The 19,096-nt window shown below is 35.1% G+C and overlaps 1 protein-coding gene across 2 annotated transcripts in view; it reads right to left on the bottom strand.

Moving 5' to 3' along the window:
* Positions 1-5,857: 5,857 nt before the first annotated feature.
* The window catches only part of LOC121371299 (E3 ubiquitin-protein ligase TRIM9-like), a 122,099-nt gene continuing 108,860 nt past the window's right edge, over positions 5,858-19,096 (bottom strand). For both annotated transcript variants that reach the window (XM_041497101.1, XM_041497102.1), the window contains 2 exons: positions 15,575-15,799; positions 5,858-9,319 (listed from right to left, as the gene is read on the bottom strand). In XM_041497101.1, the coding sequence (XP_041353035.1) occupies positions 9,021-9,319; positions 15,575-15,799 (524 nt within the window). In that variant the 3' untranslated portion in view covers positions 5,858-9,020. The remainder of the gene's footprint in view (positions 9,320-15,574; positions 15,800-19,096) is intronic.

Here is a 19,096-nt window from a genome sequence, read left to right as displayed (position 1 = left end):
GCCGAAAGACGCGTTGGCCGAAACGGCGCCCTCGGACGCCACGACCAACCCTGCACCAGAAATCTGGTGAGCCAAACGGCGCCGCAAAGCGGACTTCATTCTAGAGCTAATCGACCCCTCCACAGAAGGACCGATAACCCTGCCCCCATCAGCAAGATGGGAGTCGGAACTGAAAGACAGTCGTTCCATCCACGACTGCACTCCCTCCGACTGACGCCCCCGTTACAACCGTAACCGGCGCCGCCTCCACCGACGGAGGCAAAAGCAAATCCCCAGGTCGAACGGAGCCCGACCTGGAAGAAACCTTCCCTGCTTCAGCCGAAACAGGGAGCAACAGCGCCCCCTCCGCGCCAAGCGGCGCTTCGGGTTTACTGGTATCACCATGAGGATGGCGAACAGACGAGGAGGCGCCCTTGCGCCTACTACTTGTCCGCGGGCTCTTTGAACTGGACACCGACTTGCCGACCGCCGGCAAATCGGTATGGAGCACGACCCCGGAGGTTGCCACTGTGCTCCGCCCGTCCCGTTCACGTCTAATCATCCTCTTCCGCTCGGCGTCTTTTGACAGCTTCTTAGCCTTCCCCCACGTGGAGGGGGACCAATTTACACAAATATGACACTGGCGTTCAAAACAACAAGAACGACATAACAAATGCTCATCAAAATGGGGCAGTCGTTTAAGACAACCCCCCTCGGCACACACAACCAACCGGTTGGAGCCCGAGGAAGCCGTGTCAGACATTAACCCCCTGTGTAAATTACCCAAAAGACCTCATATGACAGATTAAAACAAAATTACAAATTAATAAAAAAATTGACAATTTGACAAAATTTTTACTACAGAACTCGAACACGACTGCAATGGAGGACTGCAGAATCAAAAAATGAGGATATACGGTCTACCCATGCGCGGGTGTAGGTTATACATCCGGCAAGGGGAGATAATTCTGCAGTGGAGGTTATAACTCAGGGTCGTATAGCATTGTTGTTGTGCTAGTACGGTAAGCTGAATAAGACTAAATACATATACATATTACATGGAATTCTCACCAGCCGACATTGGAAATGCCAAGTCCAATAGCTATGCAAGTCTTAACTGCACATATAAATGTATATATTACAGATATCAACAAAACGAACAACCACAATGCATTTTTTTCAATTTTAATATTTCATTGCACAAAATGACACGTATCATATACATGTACAGTAAAATATGGACATAATTGTTTCTACTTGGCAACAGTGAACAAAATTGAGACAATGTTGAACAAATGATTGCTTTGCTGTAGGATGTGACAATATACATTTTTTTAATTCACGAAAATAAAATTATTAATAAATGAACTGATCAATGGGTATTCAAAAAGATTATTTAATTCAAATCTGAACAACAGAAAATAACTTTATCTACACCAACATATCAGGATTATAAATATAATTTATTGACACAAATTGTTATGTTGGACATCATTTTATTGGTTAGCAAAAAATCCATAGTTAGAGCCACTGTAATAGAGGTTGTCATTGGCTAAAATAATCTTGAAGCAGTTGTAATAATGATTCTCACTGGACAAAATAACTCTTTTAATAGAAGTAGTTCATCTTTTAGACTGTGCACAATTAACTTGTTAAAATGTCATTCATTTTACAACAGTCAATGGGTTATTAATAGCTGCAATAATAAAAGCAATTTCAGAGAAGCAAATTAATCAGCTATTAACGAAAAAAAAAATCCCAAACAAAGTTTAGCAATAGATAACACAAATGCTGTAAACAAATACCTCATTTACATGAAGCTTTATGCATAATATTCTAAAATTGTACATAGTAAAACATCAAGTTTATAAGGACATCAAAGCAGACCACACTTCTTGATTAAATAAAAAGTATGACAGTAAATTATTCATAAAAATAAATAGATAAAACCTAGAATTAATTAGAATATAGTTTGTATTAAAACTGATATGGTTTTATAAGTTTTCTATTTAAAGTGACAGACCCTAGGTTTCATTATATAGAGCCATTTTTGATAATTGAAATCAGGTTTTATTTTATTGTCAGGTCAGGTCATAGAGCTTTATGTGCACATTCAGAGCAAGCTGTTGTAGCGCACGCCTGTCCTGGGCACAAGAGCCGGACTTGGCTGGCTCCTCAATCCAGGACAGATTTTATTGTATAGATTACCCATTTACATACATCTGATGTGATTCTGGTCATCCTGGTGTTTCTAATACCATGAAATTCATTTTTTGTATAGTTTTAAAAACACATGTACCTGTGAGATGTAATGCTTATGGAGATGAATTCTAGTCTATTTTTATGGGTATTTCACCATTTCTACATCACCATCACAGGCACTTCTTACACTCCAAATGTGTTACAGGTCTGTAGGTTAACAAAACTTAGTGTCCATTTTTACAAGTTAAAATTAAGGTCTGTAACTTTAAAATATATCATAGCACAAAGAGCTTGTCAAAGCTAGAGGATCTAACATGTACATTTGGTATTGTTATGAAATTTTGAGCATTGTATAAACAGAAGGGTTAAAAGTCTGTTATATTTTAGATGATTGTTAGCATATTTTAATACATTAATCAATAAACGTTTTAGATGATTGTTAGCATATTTTAATACATTAATCAATAAACTTGATTTGCATTGCTCATGGGGTTTTTTTAAGTTGGCAAGAATGCTAGGTTGTTCATTCGCAAAACCAGTCATCCATATTATAATTTAATAATATAAACACACAACAAAACATACACCTTTTTTTCTAGGTACAAACTAATATATGTATTAGTACAAATATCACTAATATTAAAAATGCTGTGTTTCTTTGAAGGTGCATATGACAAGTAAATGATATACATATTTATCTGTGGGTCACATCAGTTCAAGGTAAAATTTTATTACAAGGTTAATGTCAGGGTCTGTTGAATCTCATGTGAATCTGTACAGGAGGTTCAAATGTCATCAATATACACTTGGTATTTTTATTATTTTGGGTCCACTCAAATCTCAGAATGTATGTAATCTCTAAAAACAAAACAGAGCAGATGTTTTTAACACACACGCTCAGACTTTTATCAAGACAGAATAAATAACTGACATGACTTTTTATATTGTAAGGAATTACCACAGCCAAGTGTTATAAATTGTTGTAAATTTCTAAATTATCTAGAAACTAAACAGAGCAGATGTTTTTAACATACAGATTTAATACTTTTATCAAGAATCTAAAATGGATAAAATATGTGACATGAGTTTCTAACTATTTTTATACTACAAGGAATTGCCACAGCCAAGTGTATATAAAGTGTAAATTTCAAAATTCCAAGACAAATTATTGATCTGTGTTTGAAACTGTTCGAATTAATCTAAAACAAACACAGGTCCTGAAATACAGATTCACTCAACCATAGCATGAATAGCAAATTAGTTTGTATTTAAAAGTAGGGGATTTGGAATCCCGTGATTGATATTATACACATTCATAATGCTATCAAATAATATTAGTAAAGGTACACAATATTTGTATGAACAATATTAATATTTCATTATTAAATACAGTACTTCAACTATTATCTTAATACAGAACTCCAGTGAAAACACTCCACTCTATTTTTAGTTGTTACTAATTTTGACATGAGTGAGGTTGCTACAATCACATGATAACCCTAACCATACACACAGTTTTTTATTCTTTATCTCTTGCCTACCAGAATATATCTAGTTATATACAAAATCAGTTTAAGTGATAGACCCTAGTTTTTAAACACTACAACATATTTTTTCACTATTAAGAGTTGTTTTTGATCATTTAAATTAGAAGTACATACATTTTATTATTTAGAATATTCATTTTCATACATTTGGACGGATTTTGGATTTTGGACATCCAGGTTTTTGTATTATTCCAAAATGCATTTTTAAAAATTCTAAAAATGCACATCCATCTGAGAAGTAATGGTTATTGAGACAAGCTATAGTTATTTTTCAGATGACGTTTAAACATCACATATTTTAGCTTCTTTCTTTTATAACCTTCTCCAAATGTTTTTCAGATTTGTAGATTAACTAAACTTAGTATCAATTTTTACAGGCTGAAATTAGTATCTGCAATTTTAAATGTAATATGTTTTCTCTTATATCTTGTTTTTACAACTACAAATCTGACTGGTGTGTTTTCAATAGATTTCAGTATAATTAAGAAACATAGCCACACTCATAAGATATGTACATTCAGCTTCTTGGACATATTGCTTTACTTTCAGAATACCACAAGTTTCAATACACTTTCCTTGGCATAATACTTAACTGAAACTGAAGTTGGTCATGTAACAAGCTGGATGGATGTTCATAACAACTGGATGAAAACTGAGATCACAACTTTCTGGCATCAACACCTGAGTTCATATACACCACAAAGTGCCCTTGAGTATTCCTAAAGTGGTACTCTCATAGTGTGACATGTAATAATGTTCTGTAGCAAACAGGAGATAGAAATATTTGTTTAATGACACCCCAGCAAGAAACATTGCTTAACCAGTAGCTATCAGGTGTCAAACACTTGGTTAATAATGAAAGAAATACCTGCTGGCTAATATACACTGTAGGTTATTAATTGGATGACATGTATTTTAACTTTCTTCAATCACTTTAATACCTTACAACTTTTGTGGCACTACCAATGTTTTATTAACACAACATGGTATAAATCAGTGGCAGAATCTAGCTCAGTCAGCAAAGCACTTGTCTAAGGTCTTGGGTCAAAGGTGTTCAACCAGTAGTGGACCCATTCGTTGATTGGACTAACCACTAACCACTATCCCACAGTCCTAGACAGACAGCCCAGATAGCTGAGGTGTGTGTCCAGGACAGCGTGCTTGAACATTTATTGGATATAAGCACAGAAATAAGTTGAAGTGAAATGAAAATGATTTTACTTTTTCCCATGACAACCAATGCCCCACAACTGGTATATCAAAGGTCGTGTATGTGCTATCCCATATTATATGTGGGAACGAGCATATAAAAGATACCTTGCTGCAAATGGAAAATTGTAGCAGGTTTCCTCTTAAAGACTTCATAAAAGAAATGTCTGACATCCAGTAGCTAATGATTAATAAATTAATGTGCTCCAGTGGTATCTTTAAACAAAACAAACTTTAACTTCGGTACAAATCATTACTCCATGTCACACAGTGGGAATGCATCTCAACTATTGAAAGCAGTAATATTAGCAGACATACAATATTAATACATGTAACAGTCACCTTGCGTATTTACTGAAGCAACTGAATCACTGAAGTCAACACTGTGTATGTACAATGATGTACTGGCATTACACTCTAATCACAATATTAGCTCTTCAGCTTTGTCTGCTACTAGTTTTGATTTAGTAAACTAGTCCAGAGTGGCAGTCCTCTTTATGGCAATGCAAGGATGAAATTTCCAGTAAAGGCTCTTCTCGAGAGTAGATGTCCTGCTATAGACGAGGCACTAGACAGAGATTCACGGAATCAACCACTATTTTGCCAAATGGCCATTCAACTCTGCATTGTGCAGAGATACGGCATTGATCACATGCTGCAGTTTTCTCGTTCAGAATTAGAAAATCTAAGCATTTGCTGAACTCTCAAAGGATTATTATGGTTTTGCAAAATTATTCATCTTCAATAGCATGCCTTTGTACATTTTACTGATTACAAATATGTAAACGCAAAATTAGCTTATCAAGCATAATGTGTTATCATGCATATCTAAAACCATGCCAAAAACCAAAGTAAAAATTATCTAAATTCCCATCAACATTTCCAAAATGTGATCACTTAATAAAAATACAGAGAAAAAATATGATTTGTTATTCATATTTATTTACTTCAATCGATTTGTAATACCGGTACATATTATTTGTGTTTTATTGGAGAACTCAACATGGGAAATAACTGCTAACTTAGGAAGTCTTAGCATTTGACTCTAAATGACCGGCCTCGGTGATGTCGTGGTTAAGCCATCGACTGCAGGCTGGTAGGTACAAGGTTCCTACCCAGAGCCAGTTCAGTTGGTAGATGCAAGGCCACTACACCCTCTTCTCTCTCACTAACCCACTGTCCTGGACAGACAGCCCAGATAGCTGAGGTGTGTGCCCAGGACAGCGTACATTAACCTTATTTGGATATAAGCATGAAAATAAGTTGAAATAAAAATGACTCTAACTTTGCTTTTGAAAGTATAGATTTAAATATCCATTACATCTTCAGGGTTAATTTAGTACAAAATCTACAAATATTTGTGTTTGCAAAGCAACAAGAATTCATATGCACCATATGTTCACTATTGAGAAAAAATACAAACAAACCATAAACACAACAGACTGTACACAAGGGCAATAAATATACAAATATATAAACAAGGTTATTTTACATACATTTCACACACTCAACTGTACAGAACAATTATTGGTGAACAAAAGTGTTCAATGTCTTTTTACAAACGTCTAAATATTGGTCATGGTACCAGACAGAATGGTACAAATGGTCCTAGAACACTGAGAAATACACATCATGCATGGTAAATGATAACACTATGTCAGTGCACCTAAAACTAGCACCATATTGGTCATGTTGCAACACTGTACAATAAATAAAGAATAAAAGGGAGTTATCTAGATGTATCATGATATGATAACCTAACTGTGTCAACTAATATAACAAATATATTAAAAAATAATCAACTGCAATGCAGTTTAATCACATTCATCTTTATAACTTTGTATGCACTGATTTAACAATTGTACTTATTTCAGTCATGTGACCCTTTCATTCTATTTCAAAAGAAACATGATTTTGGATGAAAGAAAAAGATGCTTTTTTGTACTTTTGATTCTACTGTTTCACAATTGCACTAGTATGTTAAATAAAATATCATTTTCAGTGGAAGTAAAATTAAACTAACACTTTTCAAACCATATCAGCACAATCAGTTATTCCTCACTGATAATGACTTAGAAATCTCTAAATTATTTTGTGTTATTCATGTACAACTTGTGAATGCTAGTCACCCAGACATCGGATCTGGATTACATCAGAAATGCCATTTCTACAGTGTAAGCTGCCACATGGCAAGCTTCTTGGATATAAAAACTCACCTGGACTATATTTTACTTGTATGCAGATATAAGTAGACACAAAACAATTTATTTTCTATTTTATCACTAACACTTATTTATGTTCAGGATTTCTCTCATTTGAACAGAGTATCAAAGATACTGGTGGGACAACTTTGACAATGAAAACATTTGCCAATTAGTAGTTTCATAAATACTGTGGGACCAGATGATTTGATACAAATTAAAAAACAACAGATTTCCTTGCTTAAAATGTCTTGACACTCCAGTGGTGTCACAGAGTGAAGTAAACTTTGTAATAATAAATTACAAAATGCTAAAAACTGATTTAAGAAATGACATGGTAATATATTTTAAAAACCTAAAAACGATAATGTTGATGATATAGCAACATGGTTAGTGTTTAGTGTGAAGCAGGACTGAGTACATGTGATATATGTGATGTATGTCCTGGATTTGAGAAACACTAGCTGAGGTAGACTGTGGTATTACCACGTGGTGGTTTAGTCCCTCATCTCCTCATACAATGGGCAAAATCATTCTAAACAGTTTGTAAAAGTATGTCAAGTAAAGAAATACCAAAGTGCAATGTAAATAGATGTCATGCTGCTAAATATAAAATAGGAATAAAACCTTGATTGTCATTATTTTGGGTTTTGGTCTTTTGGTGTTTTATATAGTCAACCAGTGATTGTTATTATCAAAATACTGCTAGCCAAATACATGCAGTTAAACTACTTAAGAATTATAACTTAGTATAGTAGTTGAATTTGACATCAAAGACTGTAAATTAAATAAGCTAGTGTATTCTGAAACATGTTAAGTCATCAGAGTATATAAAATCAATGTGATGAATTTATGCTTTTGATAATCAACAAATCACTGATTTCAATAGCCTATAGTATTATTAGTCAAACACACAATGTGATTAACCTGCATGCTAATTAGCACAATTGTTGATTTTGGCTTATAAAACAAAAAGTTTAAATGTGCATGTGTACATGCACACTAGTAGGCATTAACATTTTTACTTCCAATTGTAAAATAGTCACTTTAACAAATTTCTGTTAGCCAAATACCACATGCAGTGTGTTCGTTATCACTCAAAATAGGTTGGTGAGGAAAAGTAGAACACTCTGCATCTACTGAGCACAGTGAAGTGAATACTTGTATGTACGTAAGACAATTAGTTGGAGGTGTGGGTAGCAACAGCCATGGCAGATTACCAGCTGTCACCTACTAATGCAGGCCTCAAACTGGAACAAATGGTCTTTTAGCCAATTTTCACATATGTAGCATATTTCCTTGAAAGTTATTCAAAAGTGGCTAATTTAAAGAACATTTTATTAGCCAAAGACTAAAATTTGTAGCCACTTTTGCTCCAGCCAGTGCACCATGACTAGTACATCAAAGGCCATGGTATGTGCTATCCTGTGTATGGGATGGTGCATATAAAAGATCCCTTGCTACTAATGAAAACCTGTAGTAGGTTCCTCTCTATGACCATATTTGTATTTGTCAAAATTATCAAATGTTTGACATCCAATAGCGGATGATTAATAAATCAATGTGCTCTAGTGGTGTCATTAAACAAAACAAACAAAATTGTAGCCACTTTGTATAAAAATTAGCAATCATTTACTTTTGCAATGGACAGAGTAAGTAAGCTCTGATAATGAACAATCTGCACGTGGTCATCAGTGTAACAGTTAGAAACTTGTTGATGCTATCTTTAGACAGAGTAAGTAAGCTCTGATAATGAACAATCTGCACGTGGTCATCAGTGTAACAGTTAGAAATTTGTTGATGCTATCTTTAGACAGAGTAAACTGAGTGAACTTGTGCAGTGTTTATTTTCTGCACACCGTTTTGATATTGTCACATGTGTCTATTCCTCCTCACTGCCGCTGTCAACTGGGGGTTCCAGACCGGTGCGTAGAGAAACCTGAACATTGCGGTTGATGCTGACGGCGGGGAAGAACACACCGTGAAGGTCTGTGAAAGCGATTGGTCCATGAGGTTCATCATCGATGTAGTAGCTAAGTGTGTGGTGACCTAGATCAAGTAGACAGCCAATCACGGTGCTTCGTTTGATTCCCCCATCCGTACGATTGGTGTGTTCATCCATGTGAATGAACCAACTGCGCTGATAGTCGATGTACATGCTCCACGCTTTATCGTCTTTACCTAAAACCCCAGAAAATAACATATTAAAAATATGCAGAAACAACAAGTACAAACTTCATGCCTTTTAGTCTTTACCTGAAAACTCAAAATAACCAAAACATATACAGAAACACTAATAAGTAGAGCCCACACCTTATTATATTTACCTGAAAACAGAAAATAACAATAAAACAAATAAACCAATAAATGAATGCTTATTTACTGTAAGAATGATCATCTTTAGCTAAAAACAACAAGTAATTTTTTTTTTTAAATCCCACAGATGCAAGCCTTACAATCTTTAAAACAGAAAACAAAGACAATTCTAACAGCTTTCACATTTATTGACACTGATTACTGACATTTTTTAATGGTTTTACCAACTGACCTGCTTATGTTTTTATGGATAATATTATCTAGGAGACAATATATTTTGTTTGGGACAATGCTTAGTAAATTAAGTCTTTGATGTAAATTAAGTCATTGATTAAAAGTGTATGATCCTTAATGTCAATAACCCATATCTCTAGATGCATTAATGCAGTCTGAACAAAGAAAATACTTTCTCAATACACGTATACACCAATATTAATATTTGTTACAATAATACATGCACATGTAGACAGTACTGCCACCAGTGTGTGCACAGTCTGCATGCATTCGATTTTCGTTATTCGGCTGAACTTCAAATGGAGACAATACGCCAATGGAACAGGTGTTTACTCTTTGTGAGAAAGAGCATATAAAGGACCAACCCTTGTTGGATTATTGAAAATATGTGCATCATTACATGGCAACAGCAGGCTTCATCTCTTATGATTTTAAAGGTGTCGCAAATATGATACCAAACGCTATAATATAACATATAAAGCACAAAGCAATATTTGCCAGTGGAGTCAAACAGCTGTGTTAAAATGTATATTAAGTTAATATGAAAACTATTTTTTCTTCTGAAGGCTTCTCTGCTTACAACAAAGAGATTATCTGGTAGTACAGTATAAGACTGGAGATTGTTACTTTGTGAGGAGAACATGCATTCACAAATGCAACTATGACTGAGGTTTTATCAATCTAGGACTTATTAGTCAGAAACATGGACAAAGATGAAAACTTAACACTGAGCTAAATGCCACCATCACTATATTAAATATAATAGGCTGAATTGACAAAAAAAATCTTAAATGCAGGTCTTTAAGCATTATAAAAACACATGTAAAAGACAAAATCTAGTTTGTAAGTTCGGCTCAATACCTTTATCTCACAGGCCTTGAGGTCAGACAAAAAATTAAGATTTTTCATGTTACAAGAAATTATTTGCAAATTTGTAACTGATATACTTTAGAATTTGTAAAGAGCTGTCTTATATAATGGAGACATTTTTTTTGTATCATACAAAACAATTCTTGGAAGTCTTACTTATTTTAGATTTTTTAACACTACAATTATTATGAATGCTTGAAACAGTATATAAACAAATAGAAAAATATTTTCTGTATTTTATTAGTCAGCTTTAATAACTACATCTTCATAATATGTTCCACACTGCATTCTTCTGCCATGACAGTCATCCCAGACATTCACGAAAACCCAGACATTCAGGAAAAACCCCTCCATGTCGACAGACAAAAATTGTGAAGAGGATTTCATTTAGCCCGGTATGTTTTGGTATGTTTTCAGTGACTTGTAAAAACACTGGCCATGAGAGAGATTTGGAAGACAAATAAGAGAACAACGCAATGAACTCGGTGCTGTCAGACGTTACAAGTAACTGGGCATATTACACATGTTATGTTTTAGTCACAGACCATCACTGCCGGTGTCGGCTGTCAAGCAAGTTGAGTAAAATTTGTCTTTTTTCCGATGTTTTAAGAAGACTGTTGGTGTTATTAGCTCAGGAGGAAGGTGTGCAAGGAAAGGCGAGCCTCTGTGAAATAATCTGTGTGAGAATTTGTCGGCCATTAACTGAATTATGTTAAAACTGCAAAAATAACAGCACATTATGCAGAGTTTTTTTACTTGATTACTCCTGAGGAAGCTTACATTGTACAGACGTACACACATTTTTTGCTAGATCATTTTAAATATTATTTTATATTGCTTATTATATTACAAGAAAATTAAACTGAAAATATGCTCTTATTTACCATTTTATTACCAAAATGGTAAATTTAAATCTCTCTCTTTTTTCTATATTTTTACATAATTGCATATGTTATTTGTGCCTCAATAGAATAGAAATAGTTTACCCCAGTAATATGATAGATGAAAAAAATAAGATTGAAAACATTATTGGACACATGTCACATGTAACTTTTTTTTAATATATTTTTTAGAATATTTTACATTTAATGTATTTATAAACATTTCTTTGGTTTATTTTGTGCCCATTTAAATCTTTGAAAAACAACAATCGTATATTTGACACACACACACACACACACACACACACACACACACACACACACACACACACACACACAATATTATCTGTGGTGTCATAAAAGAGAACACTTCTTAAAAGTAATACCTATAACTTACACCTGTCTAGTACATTGAACAGGTGATATATCTGAATATAATCCAAACCGTTTGATTATAAATGATCAAAATTCAGCTCTCACACCCGAATGCTCGCTGTAACACTTACAAGGTTCACACTCACACCTTTCGTTTATTATTCTTACCACAGATTGTAGGGAATAAGTTATAAACAATGCCGCAGAAGAAAGATAGAACATATCTGTGAATAGTGAAATCGGCTGTATCACCGAACTGCCCAAGGCTAACATCAAAGTACGAGAGTGTTCCAACACTTGCTGATTACATAGGTATTCAGTCCGACATATTCACAATGTTATACAAGAAATGCTTTTTTTAGTCATGGTAGTGTTTATTTTTGGAAGTTTTTCTTTTCTGTTTTTTTCTCTCCACTAAACAGGTGAAAACTAAAGTACCAAACAGGTGAAAATGTAAACAGAACCAAACACACATACACATCAATGATATAAGTTACGTGTTCGCTTGTCTGTTCGCTTGTCGCTAGTCAATTGCTTTCCTTTCAAGTGAGCGAATCACAAAGCAACCATCAGCACTGATGCCAAAATACCATCTTCATAGTTACAAGTAATTTCTATGACTTGTAATGAGCTAAGCAGTGTATGTTTTTTGTTGTTTCCACCTCAAAGAGGTGTATAACAGCATTCGCCGTGCTCGAAGGAATTCACCTGATGCTTATAGCATTATTCTGTGATGATGGATAAAGTGAAAGTTGGATTCTTCACTCGAGTAAAAAAGTGAAGACTCGAAGCACTGAATGGAAGAAACAGGAATGGAAAAATGTCTGTCAGGGTGCCATTCCACCAAACGACCGAAGCACTACCATTGCCATAAATACCTGCTATAAAAAACCGTATTTATTCAATTGACTGACAGCATGTTTCAAAGCAAGACTTAAATAAACATAAAGTACAAGTACTATACTAGGTTTACGTGTACCTCACACAATCTACAACAAGGGAAATAACTGGACTAAAGATAAGATAAAGATAAAGATAAGATAAAACTTTATTGCATATAGACATTCCACATACGGAACTGGATGTAAAACATACGCACAAACAAGACACAAACAAACATCATGCTATTCTAATGACTAAATAAGGACTAATTATGGGCATTACGTGTATAATCATGAACATGTAATGACTTTAAACTTGGTCCACACAATATATACTTAGAGGATGATATAAGGGAGACACTTGGTAATGTAAATGAAATTTATTTCACTATTAGCATGGTAATGTTTGTATAAAGTATAGAGATGTAATGTGACACTGAACGACACTATTGATGAACATTTTGATTGTGGTCACTCTCTGCTGTTAGTGTTGGTGCTATCCTCCTTAGTATGTATCTATATTGACAATCTAAAATTCTGAAACACGTGTATTTTAACCAGAATTATTTTGTTTGAAATTATTTTGAAATATTACCTTAAACAGTGAGTCACATGCTTTTTATTTATGATGCAAATCTATAGTCATGCAATAATTAATCAACCAATTATATATATAATAGAAGTTCAACCATACACTTTTATGTATCTCTACCAGTATTAATTTTTCTAATTAGGATAGCCACACTTGCACACCTTTCCAAATTAAGTACAACAGCCATTCCTAAACAGCATGTGGACATTAAATATCTTAAGAGTTTCTTTCAAAGCACTGACATAACTGCTCCCAGATGACTGTTGAGGCAAGCAAAGGGCAAGTAAGTGAGATAAACAGTCTCCTCACACTAGGGGGCACTACTAAAGCATGTGTCATACATTACATGAGGTGTGAAGGCAGCACACTTTCTCTAGGTGCTGTCTGTCTCCTGTTAGGTAAGTATCTAAACACAGGAGTGAACCCCTTGAATCAGGTTTCCTTGGAAGCTTTGGGATTCAGCCCTTCAAAGATTTCTTGCATGAGGAATGACTTTCACAGACTGTCAGTCTGTTTGTACAGGGAAAAACCAGCATTTTCCTTCAGATGGGGTGCAACTCATAAAAAAGGCAGTTAATTGGCGGACTGTCAATCTGGGTGTGTATGGACACCACTCAACTGAATTTAATAATATAAAGAATTAGATTATAATCTTATATGTAGCATCACTCAACTTGTATTTAAAAAAAACAATGTTTTTGATATCATGAGAATATTATGGTTTTTGGGTACAAGCCTGAGATTAAATTTGCTAATATTTTATGTCCATGAACATTTCCTGATTTACAGAAGAAAAAAAATTCTTCTAAACAAATGTTAAATATCTTATCCTATTACTGTCACTGCCCGTGTAAAACGACCAATCAACAGAGAGTCACTTCATACTATAATTTATCTCTTAATTTCATTTGTGCAATGAGACCAATTGTGTTGTAACCTGTGTGTGAACACATTAGATACTATCTCTGTCCCCTGAGAGCCATCAGTTCCCAACAAGAACTCCATCATTGTGTTATTTACTGTAGACAAGGTAAAACCTTCATGGCTGACAGGGGTCTCAGTTCACAGTTTATATCACCATTTCAAGTGTGTAATTCTGTCAAGGGTGTAATGGGTGCTGGCCAAGATGGACATTGGCTCCGATATAACAGCTGGGATGGCCATTCCCATGTCCTCGCCACTGCACCAGCAGCGCTGAGTATTTCTATGTCCATGGTATGTCAACTGGTCCATATTTTACAAAGTTTAGATAGCAATGCCATGTGCAAGAGGTAGAGAGAATTTGGCTGTGAACCTCAACACCTTTACAGTCCATAAATCACATTCAAGGAGAGTTTGTAATAACAAGAGGCCTCTTCCCATAAACAGTAAATTTGATTGATAAACCCTTCTAGGAGGATCTCTCAAATAGCACTAATTTCCCAGGAGAAATCTTTGGTGTTGTTCACATTCTTATACGGGAAAAACTGCAGTCCTTCATATCTGAGGCTCGTGATCATGATTGCACCCCCAAACACACCGTAATTTCATCTTAGAAGTGTTTTTTATTGTCCACTTAAAAATTTGGTAAAAGCGCACCTCCCAATTGCTGTTGAATAGAGAGCTGCTTTAAGACCAGCTAGCCCTAGTATTTGAATATCATTATATACTGATTCAATAAATTTCCAATGTGTGCTATTCAAAACTTGTGCTTAATATGTTTGAATATATTTATGCTGGTTTTGATTGAGTATGTTGTATAGTAATATACATCTGCATGTATACCAGGGTATCTCTGCCTTTTCTAACCAAAAAATAGAGTACCGGCAGGAGACTTTTATAAGCTGTACCTGTCACAACCTTTAACTAAGAGAACACTGGTTGGAATGTGAAAAACACTCAATCTACTGAGGAAACCTATTATACATTAGGTAAATACACAATTCACTAAGCTAACAGAATCATTTTGATGTAACTTATTTGATAAAACATTATCATGTAAATGCTCATAACAGACTACACACGAAGACCATGTATATTGATTTTTCCAACCAAAAGGCATCAGAATCTATAAGCTGTAATATTCTAACCTCCAAAACAAGCTACTTTAAAGAAAAAAGAAACATGAATGATGTAAAGATTTTTTTTAAATCAGCACTTTTGGATCACTAGGATTCACCTGCATCCACCCCACCTACAACGACACACAAACGCATGCACGCACGGACACATGCATGTACACTCACTCACACAACACGCGCACCACATCATTATGTAAATGTTCAATGTATCACGATGTCCAACTTACCTAACATGAGATTTTTGTCGACATCGAATCTCGCGATGCCAATAGATGGGTCTGTGTGGCTGTCGTAGCGGTCGATGACCACCTCCCAGTAGTGGATGCCCTTGGAGAAGCCGACGGTGCCGAGAGCCACGCGGTGGTCAAAGCTGTTGCAGAGAATACTCAGGTTGTCATTGGAGAAGAGAATGTCGGGATGAGTTGTCACTGGGTCAAAGGTGAACCAAGCAACTGCAATAAAATATAAATATATATTATTCAAAAAGTTATTCTGTACCCACACATGATTATGTTCACCTATATTTTTAATATGAACATCTTTATTTATTTATTAATCACAGGTGCCAATAGACTGATGACGACACTAGCTTGTCTACTTTGTCATCGCAGTCCAGGCTTTTCTCCATTGTATACAAAAAAAGAAGTTTGTTTTGTTTAATGACACCATTTGAGCACACTGATTTATTAATCATTGGCTATTGGATGTCAAACATTTGGTAATTTTGACAGTCTTAGAGATGAAACCCGATACATTTGTTCCATTAGTAGCAAGGGATCTTTTATATGCACCACCCCACAGACAGGATAGCACATACCACAGCCTTTGATATACCAATCGTGGTGCATTGGCTGGAATGAGAAATAGCCCAATGGGCCCACCGATGGGGATTGATCCCAAATCAACTGCGTATCAAGTGGATGCTTTACCACTGGGCTACATCCAGCGTATCTGTTTTTATACAAATTCATTCAACAGTCAATACCATACTTCAGTACCAATACTGTTTTATTAAATGCTCTGTTCTTGTAAAATCTAAATGGGCATGATGACATCTTTAATATATTTATACTGGCTCTGACTGGGTATTTTGTACAGTGTATCTAAAACTTTTTTTTTTGTCCAACAGGAAATTACTTTCCCATAGATAGGACTGTCTTAACAGCCCATAACATTGTCTTTGATGAGAAACAAAAATCAACATGTCCACTAAAGCTCAGTAAAGGCAACCAATCCTATAACCCATGTCACCCCAGGCAAGCTACATACTGCCTCACAACAAAACATATAGTCATGGTACACTTGTTAAAGAACACTGTTCAATACACTATTAGTAACTATTAGTAGAACATTTAGAACGGCTTTGCACTAATAAACTAAAATGTATTGTGGGCCTAATTCACTAAACTCTCGCAACTTTGCAATCTCGCAGTGCAATGCTAAAAGACTTGCAAAGAGGATGCTTTGTTGTCTAGCAGAGCCTAAGAGACCTTTGTGAATGAGGCCCGTGGTCTTTTCAGTACTAATAGTACTTGGCAGAAAATATTTACCATACTTCAGTCTGTTAAATAATAACCATAAAATAGTAAACGCATCAGCAGCAGAAATGCAAGACATAACTGTTATGTGAATTATATCACACATGGCCCCCTTACTAATGCTGTTTATCTGCTGTGTTTATTACCTACTAATGGCATTCAGGTGTTGAAAGTTATACTTCAAGCATATGGTAATTGGTATATTAGCAAAACAATTCATGTGTTGTATTCCTAAAGGACTAGCACTTAAAGGTGCCTGATGATGTAATGTGTTAAGTTATGGCTAGTTGCAAATACACCGACTACAACCATAAAACAAGCAGTGCGACACAATGCATGGACCAATTAAGTGATGTACATGGGTCTTTGATGGTTTATTGCAGATGCTTGACAAAATTATCTTGTGTCTGCCAACATGGCACCAGTCTCCAGCCGTGACATGCCCAGGAGGGTGGTTTATTATGACTAATATCTGTCTACTAATGCCGGGAGCAGTGGGGGGTGGTGTTTAATGTAGTACTGGTCAGTGAGCAGCCGGAGGGGGCTGTGCTTTATGATCCATCATGGTGGCTCGTCACTCTCACCCAGCCAAGGCCACGCCAGTGTATGGCCTCTCAGTAGGGCCATATGATTGTGACATATAAATCACAACACTTACAGAAACATCAATCAGAATAATGGAGGAATCAAACACAAGCTCGGGCATGAAACACAGTTATAGCATGCAATGTCATGATTGGTCACGACTGACAGACCAAAGCTTCTGGTGCTATAGTAAAAACATAACAAAATTCAAAAGGTTTGCTCTGATGAAAATAACAGTTGGTCTTCCTTTGTGCATGCTAAATGAATGTAAATAATTAGTATTTCATAAAAATGTCTACCATGTTTACTTATATGTACTGCATATGCAAATAGAATGGTATATTTCCATTAACAGACCCTATATTTAGGCATTCTGTGCAATTAGATTAACAAAGTGAGATTGAGTATATATTTGTTTGTACAATCAATCAATATTTATTGGACAAAAATGCCCCGAATAGAGCTGGTACAAACATATGATGTTACATTTGATTGTAAGTTTAATGCTACTGCATTGTTTTTATTTGTCTTTTAACACATTACATGTAGTACAGTGTTTTATGACTTTCCCTATAAATGTTACAGGATCTTTGGGTAATAAATAATACAGTGTTATTCCAGCATACCATACAAGATAAGTGTTTAGTTTTGCAGGCAGCAATGGTCTGAAAGTGAGAATCTATAATATCATAGTACCACCACACTGTTATTAATCAGCAGCATACCATAACCCTGACACTGAAACCCAGAACACTGGCAGGGCTGGCTTCTATCCCAGGCTAGAACTCAGACCACCCCAGACTTCACCAGACTACTTTCTGGTAGATATTGCAACCATAGAACACTTTCTGGCAGACATATTTCCAGATATTATTCAAGACCACCTAACAATTTGCTTCAATCAACAAGCAACATGGAAAGTTCACTAATATCTGTGCATCCATGGTGTTTTTGCAAGTGTTTCATTACATAACGTTTGTTGATTCTTCACTCTGATGTTTGGTCATTTTAACACCGTTACATAATATTGCAGCTATGTGAAGCAGTGTTAAAAGGAATTGTTTAATGGACCATGTCAGCATTTAATTGATGAAATGTTGAGTATTTTAACCTTGTGGTTTTAAATAGACACTTTATTTTTTTTAATGGATAAAAAATTACTGCTATACTGTTGTTTCAGTAATCATGGAAAATATATGGCTTTATAAAGATAAAAGATAAAAAGATAAAAACTTTATTGCATATAGACATTCCACATACGGAACTGGATGCAAAACATATGCACAAACAAGACACAAACAAACATCATGCTATTCTAATGACTAAATAAGGATTAATTATGGGCAATTATAGTTTTGTTAAAAAAGTATAAGTTAAGGTTATGCTGCCAAACTCGTGAGCTATGTTAAGAATATTCTTTTATGTTGGTCAGAGAAAACGAGTATTTTCTTATAATGATATACAGTATCTTATTCCTATACCAGTAGCACAAATAAAAGAAATGTATAAATTCAAATGTGGCATATGTTCAAAATTTCAGAGACAATTAAATAGATTAATTAAGTCTTCAAAACTATTACTAAATACCACTGAATTTAACATACCGTAGCAGGCTTTCTGCTAAAC

The sequence above is a fragment of the Gigantopelta aegis genome, chromosome 4, assembly GCF_016097555.1.
Source record: "Gigantopelta aegis isolate Gae_Host chromosome 4, Gae_host_genome, whole genome shotgun sequence".
Taxonomy (NCBI): domain Eukaryota; kingdom Metazoa; phylum Mollusca; class Gastropoda; order Neomphalida; family Peltospiridae; genus Gigantopelta; species Gigantopelta aegis.
The sequence above is the reverse complement of the archived record's forward strand: the minus strand, read 5'-3'. Positions and strand labels throughout refer to the sequence as shown.